At 39.6% G+C, this 8,647-nt stretch overlaps 1 protein-coding gene across 1 annotated transcript; it reads left to right on the forward strand.

Annotated features, from left to right (window-relative positions):
- Positions 1 to 258: 258 nt before the first annotated feature.
- LOC123006890 lies at positions 259 to 1,623 on the forward strand. The gene has a single exon (XM_044401795.1). It carries the CDS (start codon positions 449 to 451, stop codon positions 1,610 to 1,612), a length of 1,164 nt encoding a protein of 387 aa, XP_044257730.1. The 5' UTR covers positions 259 to 448; the 3' UTR covers positions 1,613 to 1,623.
- Positions 1,624 to 8,647: the final 7,024 nt, after the last annotated feature.

Genomic DNA, 8,647 nt, shown 5'->3' on the forward strand with positions numbered 1-8,647 from the left:
GTTTGGTCATCTTCCCAGCAACATCGGCAACGCCGAAACGCCACCGCGCACCGGTCCGAAGACCTCACTAAATCATTCAATCGGTAGTAGCGACGGGCGGTGTGTACAAAGGGCAGGGACGTAATCAACGCGAGCTTATGACTCGCGCTTACTGGGAATTCCTCGTTCATGGGGAACAATTGCAAGCCCCAATCCCTAGCACGAAGGAGGTTCAGCGGGTTACCCGGHCCGCTCGGCCAGGGAGGACACGCTGATTCCTTCAGTGAGTCACTGTTCATCGCTCGAACCGATCGGATCGTTTCGCTCCGCTCTGATCACACCGAGCACCGACAAGTGAAAGTGGAAATTGTGTTTTGTGAAGAAGCAATTTCCAGGCCGAAAGCAAAATAAAATCAAATCTGGTGAGTCGTTTAAAATTTTATTTTGCCCTTCTGGGCCTTCTTTAAAAATGTCGACCACTCGTCGAAATTCGACTGAGTCGTTAGCAAGCCTAGGTGAAATAGAATACGATAAAGATAATATATCCAGCATAGTTGAAAGCTGCGCGACAAATTTGTCAATTTTGAATGCCTTTATTTTAAAGTCAAAAGACTGTATTAGAGACAGGCAAACTTATCTACATGCCATAGAAAACATTCAGTCCGGCCTTAGACATATTTCTACTAACTTTGCAAAACCTAGTGTTGATACAAATTTAGAAGATAAAATTACGAATATTGTTGAAAAAGCCATCGAAAGTAAATTAGGTAGTGCTAACAATAATGATACTTCCCTAATTGGCCCTAGATACAGTCAAATTCTAAAGTCCAATTTGCCTAAAAACAGTGAAATAACAGTAACTCCGGCCAAACTTCCTCAAACTAGTTTTAAAGTTATCATCAAACCCAATGATAGTCTGAAGAACATAAAATCATCTGAGGACACCCGGAAAATTCTGATGTCAAAGTCTCCTAAAGATTTTGGCATAAAAGTTAACAAAATGGTGCCGATTAGAAACAACGCAATTCTTGTCGAGTCAAACTGCCCGTCAATTTTGAATTTGACAGAAAATTGCGTTTTGAAGTCACTTAACCTTTGTGCAGAGAGAATAAATAAAGTTTGGCCGAAAATTCAAATTTTTGACGTTCCCAAAGAACTGGAAACGGATCAATTAATCTCCGAAATTTTAGACCAAGAAAATTTGCCTGATAGTGTCCCCAAAAAATTTGTTAAATCCGCGTTTAAAGTTGGAAACAAAGAGGCAAAAAATAATAATTGGGTAGTTGAAATACACCCTGCAGCTCGTAATTATTTTATTAAAACAGGCAGTAGAATGTACATTAGTTGGAAATCGTTGCATATTAGGGACTATCTAAGGGTCACGCGATGTTTCAAATGTCAAAAATTCGGTCACGTTTCGAAATTTTGCACTTCTGAAAAACAATGGTATTGTGCTAGTACTGAACATGAATCTACGTCATGTCAATTTAAAAATGAGCAGGACAAACATAAATGTAGCAATTGTGTAAGAGCCGATCAGAAAGAAACTAGTCATGCTGCGGGGTCGTCTGACTGCCCTATTTACAAACATCGGCTGCAAGAGGCCATCAAAAATATCAATTTTGATGGTTAACACGATCAATAGTGTTCAATTAAATTGCAATGGCTCAAAATTGGCAACGGCAGAATTAGTAAAATTTGCACTTGATAATAAAGTTCAATTAGCTTTCTTACAAGAACCGCATAGAGTTAAATGTGGGCAAAATTACAAATTGTCTGGAATCTCGACCGCAATTAGCTGCTTTGCAACTAACGATCCAAAATTTCAAACGGCAATTCTGTGTTTTGACCCTAGTTTAAACCCATTATTTTACTCTCAACTTTCAAATAAATTCCTAACATTGCTTTCTATTTCTGTGAAAAATGTACAAATTTATTGCTTGAGCGTCTACCTGCCTCCTAGTGAAAGTCCGTTGCCAATTTTTGAAAACCCGCATAASATATTGGAATTTGTAGCAGGTAACAGAATTATTATTTGTGGGGATTTTAACTCAAGGTCGCAGCTTTGGTTTGATCGTTTTAATGATAGAAAGTCACACATTATTGAAGAATTTATTGTAAATTACAATCTTAATTTAGCTAATCAACCAAATAATTTACCGACTTTTCAAACCATTAATGGCGAATCAAATATTGATCTGACAATTATTTCAAATAATCCTTTTATTGAAATCTCAAACTGGAAAGTTGAAAACGCAACCTCATCAGATCACAATTTAATTAGTTTCAAAATTAATAAAAACTTTGCACACGCAGACCATACTACACCTTGTGTTAATTACAGATTGGACGTAAACTCGATCAAAGATGAAGTTCTTCAACCGCATGTCGATGACCTGATGAACCTTTTGGATGAAAAATTTTCAACAATTGACTCAATCTTGGAAATCGAAAATGCGACGAGGGAATTATACAGCGGACTTGCAAAAATTTTCCTGAAATACGGAAAAAAACGCAAAAATTTTGTAGGAAGGCCCGATTGGTGGAACGAAGAATTGGAGAGATTTCGAAAAATCTACCTCGCGAAAAAGACTCTCTTTTATCGCAACAGATTTCGAGAATATTCCGACCATCTTTTCGCAGAAATGACCAGGGCAAAGGAAACTTTCAAAGAGAAAGTAGAGAAACGGAGACAAAAATGTTGGTTGGAATTCGCTGAGAATGACCTGGCTCGAAACCCCTGGGGAGTTATCTATAAGTTGGCCTCTGAGAAATTCAAAACTCGTGGAATTTTGCAATCTTTTCAAACCGACGAGGAAAACATAACCAGGGACTTTCGATCAACCATGGAATTTCTCGTCACGAATTTACTCCCTGATGACGATCCAGATATCAACACCGCGGAGCAACGTGTCACTCAAAGCGATTATCGAACAACCACTGCGGAAGTGGGGAGTGACGTTGTTATTAGCGAAGAGGAAGTTGATAACTTTGTGTCCGAAATCAAGAACAAAAAAGCCCCGGGCCTTGACAATTTAAAAGGAAAAATCCTTAAAAAATTGCACCCCAAAATTATACCGCTGATTACCAGAATTTACAATGCCTGTTGGACCCTGAATTACTTTCCGTCTACCTGGAAAAAGGGCAACCTTGTAATTCTGTTAAAAGACCCTAACGCAAGCCACTCAAACATTAAGAATTATCGCCCGATAACGCTACTTCCGGAACATGGAAAAATCCTTGAGAAAACCATCAGGAGAAAGCTTGAAGAAGAATTGTCGCCGTTACATTCTCATCGCCAATTTGGATTTGTCAAAGGACGTTCGACAAGTGATGCATTGCACTCACTTGTCTCAACAATTCGAGACTCCCAGGCCAAGTATGTGGCGACAATTTTCTTCGACATCAAGGGCGCGTTTGATAATCTTTGGTGGCCATCCCTTATCAAGACATTAAGAAATCGAGGAGCAACTTCGAAACTGACAGCCATGATCAAAAGCTACCTAATGGACCGCGTTGTGGAATTCACACAAGGGGATGTCACTGTCCAAAAACTCTGCACCAAAGGATGCCCTCAGGGATCTGTTTTGGGCCCCACATTATGGAACCTGATTATGGACACTCTTTTGGATTCAGAATGGCCGGACTTTGCGACCCCGATTGCATACGCCGATGATCTGGCTGTCATCGTTAGATCAGACCTTCGAATACAGCTTAAAACACGACTAACTCAGGTAATTAACAAAATTACAGATTGGGCTACTCGTAATAAATTGAGTGTTTCAGAAACGAAGACCAAATTTATGATCCACAAATGCCCCCCGAGAACCCATCACCGTGACCTCGATATCAGAGTATATGGAAACAAAATCTCGCTGGTGAAGACACAGAAGTATCTTGGCATCATGCTCGATTCGAAGTTGCATTTCGAAAGCCACGCCATCCACTCGGCGAAGAAAGTCCGGCAAATCACGATGAGCCTTCGTAGCCTCGCCGCTAGAAAATTCGGACAAACCTGCGATAAATCTCTGCAAACGATTTATTACGGGGCCATTATTCCAATCATTGCATATGGCAGCCGCATCTGGTCAGACCGTCTTCATATTGTCAAAAGCAACCGACAATACTTGTCTGCACAAGCGCCTTTTAACCGAATATTGTCGAAGTGCTATGCCTCTGTTTCAAAAGAGGCTGCTGCAGTTCTTGCCGGAATTTTTCCCATGGACATCGAAATTCAAATGCGCAATTGCCTCAGCGAAATAAAACATGGCCGAAATGTTTTATTCTTCGATGAAATAATTACTCCGCAAACATTCGACTCCATGGCACACTGTAAGGAATATGTCCGTCTTCGGGCGCTTGACTGTTGGCAAAACCGTTGGGAAACATCAACGAAAGGCCGCATTTCGTTTGAATTTCTTCCGGACGTGTTTCACCGCCTCGAAGGACCCCCTATAAAGTTTTCGCATCACAAGTCACAAGTTCTCACAGGACACGGGAACTTTGGTATCCACCAATCACGGCTTGGAAAAAGCGAAAACTCATTGTGTCCAAATTGCCCCGATTATGACGACGACCCGGTCCACCGCATTCTGGAATGCCCCCTTTTTGGGGAAGCCCAGGAACGGATCCGGGGAATTACCGGAACCTGGCCACCTGATCTCACTCAGGTGGCCTACATTGACGATGACGAAGTGTTTCGTACACTTACCCTGAATTTGACCCCCCCGGATGTGACTTTAGAATAAGAAATTAGGTTAGGACTGTAAAACTAGGTTAGGCGTGACGACCCAATCCACATAATTTTGGAGCACCACCTGTTCGCAGACGCACAAAATCGGATTGGGAAGTCCAATTAGTTAGGCTTGCATGTTAGTTATTAAGTTCATACTGTTAAATTAGATTAATATGTAAGAGATAGGTTAGGTAACTAGATTAATCGCTCTCTCTCTCACACGCACACACACACAGTATCTCTCCCGCACGCACTCACTCACTCGCACACTTTCACTCACACTACACTCGCACACCCACGTAGATTAAGTCTTTTATTTTTAGGTTAAATTAGATAGGATAGATTAAGTTTCACTTACACTCACTACCTTTGAAACGCTCCCGTCAAAGAAAAATCGCAGTTTCTCAAACTTTTCTAAAACTGGCCCTCCATTTCTCTTTGTCAAAAAAAAAAAAAAAAAAAAACACAGTCATCACCCCCTTGGCAAAAAGGTTTGGGAAAACTTTGAAAAACGCTTTTTCACGCATGCTTCAAACACAAGAACAGGGACGGAATTTTGACGCCAGCTCGTCTGGAAAATTGTTATAGATTTTAATATTGGAAAATTGATGTACACCTTTGTCAAATGAATGTAATTGCAACAGTCTTGTCGCCCAATTTGGCGAATGTTTATGAATATACGTGCCTTCGGGCACCTTTTTTTTTTTTTTTTTTGATTCCTTCAGTCAGTCACTGTTCATCGCTTGGACCGGTCGGGTCGTACGCTCTGACCACCAAGCACCGAAAAGTGAAAGCAACTAGTTTGTGCTTGTGTTAGTGCAAATTTCTGTGGGAATTTCAACAAAAAACCGGTGAGTCGTTTAAAAACTCTTTGCCCATCCGGGCTTTTTTCTCTGTAAAAATGACGACGACTCGTCGAAATTCGACGGCGTCGTCAGTCGGAACCGAGAAAATTGAAACCGAAACTTATGACATAGGAAAAATTATAGAAAATTGCTCTAAAAATCTAGATGTATTAGACTCTTTTGTTATAAAARCTAAAGATTGCGTTCGAGAAAAACAAACGTACCAAACAGCAATACATAACATTCAAGCTGGACTTCGCAATATCTTACTAAATTTTCAAAAATCTAATTATTTGGATAACAACCTAGAAATAAAAATTGCTAAAATTGTAGAAAACAGTATAGATAAAAAACTTAGCAACTTAAATTTGAATTCAAGTGAAAACACATCTCCCATCGGCCCACGCTACAGCCAGATTTTAAAAACCAAATTACCAGAAAAGTCACTGGAAATTTCTCAAACACCCCCGAAATTACCCCAATCAAATTATAAAGTAATTATTAAACCAAATGACAGTCTAAAGAACGTTAAATCATCAGAAGACACCCGTAAAATACTTATGTCGAAATCCCCTCAAGACTTTGGTATTAAAGTTAACAGAATCGTGCCAATTAGAAATAACTCAATCCTAATAGAATCCAACTGCTCCTCAATTCTAGACTTGCCCGAAAATCCTACATTGAAAACACTAAATCTTTGCGCGGAAAGAGTAAACAAATCATGGCCCAAAATTCAAATATTTGACGTCCCAAAAGACATGGATGCGGATGAACTCATTGACGAGCTCAGTAAACAAACTCTGTCCGAGAATGTGCCAAAAAATTTTGTCAAATCATGTTTTAAAATTGGGAAAAAAACTGAGGGTAACAACACATGGGTAGTCGAATTGCATCCGGCGGCTAGAAACTATCTTATAAAAAACGAAAGTAAAGTTTACATAAGATGGAAATCTTTAAATATAAAGGACTTTCTCAGGGTTGCTAGATGCTATAAATGTCAGAAATTTGGTCACGTAAGTAAATATTGCAAATCTGAAACACAGTGTGGATACTGCTCAGCGAACAATCACGATTCGAACGACTGTATTTTAAAAGCGGACGAAACTAAACATAAATGTTGCAATTGTGTAAGAGTGGGTCAACAAAACTTTAACCATTTTGCGGGGTCGTCGGAATGCCCAACATATAAATACAGGCTACAGGAGGCCGTCAAAAACATTGAATTTAATGAATAAGTTCATAAAAGCGATACAACTAAATTGCAACGGCGCCAAACTGGCCACACAGGAAATAGTTAAATATTCAATCGAATACGGAATACAATTAGCTTTCTTACAAGAACCCTACTGTGTTAAACGAGGAGAAACTTACAAGATTCCTGGAATCCCGGCCGCATTTAGTGCATTTGCCTCTAACGACCAAAAATTCCAATCTGCTATCCTGTGCCTCGATCCACTTTCTAATCCGCTATTTTTCCCACAACTCTCTACGCAATACCTGACCCTAATATCGATCGTTTCAAGAAAAACCCAGGTGTTTGCACTTAGTGTCTACCTGCCTCCTCGGGATAATCTTTTAACAATTATTGACGACCTAGAACGAATTTTGGATTTCACCGAAGGTAAAAGAATGATAATCTGTGGCGATTTCAATGCAAGGTCACAACTTTGGTTCGACACAGTAAACGACAGGAAATCCCAAATTATCGAGGAATTCTTAATTAATCACAATCTCTCACTAGCCAATTTACCTAACAACATTCCAACATTTCAAACCATAAACGGCGAATCAAACATAGACCTAACAATTARTTCTATGTTCCCGGCCATAAATATTGAGAACTGGAAGACGGAAAACGCTACGTCTTCCGATCATAATTTAATTAGTTTTAAAATCAGCTTAAATTTTGGCCACACAGATGAAACTACACAAAATTTTTGTTACAGACTGGATCCTGCAACCCAAAGTGGAAACTTTAATTAGAATACTTGACGTTAAATACCCGATAATTAACTCAGTTAATACAATTGAAAAGGCCACTGCAGACTTCTACCAAGGATTAGACGAAATCTTTCACACATACGGAAAGCGACGAAAAACCTATACCGGAAGACCTAACTGGTGGACTGACGAAATCGACCGTTTCAGGAAAATCTACTTGGCGAAAAAATCTTTATTTTACAAAAACAGACACAGAGAATATTCGGATCACTTATACTCGGAAATGGCGATCGCGAAAGAAAAATTTAAAAATAAACTGGAATACCAAAGAAACAAAAGCTGGAAGAAATTCGCTGAAATAGATTTGGCCACAAACCCCTGGGGGGTTGTTTACAAACTTGCCTGTCACAAATTCAAATCCCAAGGTATCACGCAATCCTTTCTAATAGATGGGCAAATAACCAGAGATAATCAAGACACGATTAATCACTTGATTGACAACCTATTACCCGATGACTATCCTGACCAAAACACGGAAGAACAGCGAATTATCCAAAATGATTATCGTGCAACCACCGCCGTAAACGGAACAAACGTGCAAATTACGGATGATGAAATTAATAACTACATTGCACAAGTCAAAAACAACAAGGCACCTGGACATGACAACCTAAGAGGAAAGATTCTGAAAAGAATACACCCGACTGTGACTCCATTCTTAACAAAAATCTTCAATGCATGCTGGAACTACAGCCACTTTCCAACAACTTGGAAAAAAGGAAAACTGATAGTCCTACCGAAGGACACAAATGCAACCCAGTCAAACATAAAGAACTTCCGGCCCATAACACTTCTACCTGAACATGGTAAAATTTTCGAAAAAACCGTACGAAAAACTCTAGAAACCGAGATAAAACCCCTACATTCCAACAAACAATTCGGTTTCGTGAAAGGCAAGTCAACCGTCGATGCTCTCCACRTTCTTGTCACATCAATCAGACAAGCAAACTCTAAATACGTCGCAACACTCTTTTTCGACATTAAAGGAGCTTTCGACAATCTCTGGTGGCCAGGCCTAATTAAAACACTGAAAAACCGAGGTGCAACTCCGAACTTAATTTCCATGGTTAAGAGCTATTTGACAAAC

The sequence above is a fragment of the Tribolium madens genome, unplaced genomic scaffold (genome assembly GCF_015345945.1).
Source record: "Tribolium madens isolate multiple individuals breed KSU strain unplaced genomic scaffold, Tmad_KSU_1.1 Scaffold_31;HRSCAF=131, whole genome shotgun sequence".
Classification (NCBI taxonomy): Eukaryota; Metazoa; Arthropoda; class Insecta; order Coleoptera; family Tenebrionidae; genus Tribolium; species Tribolium madens.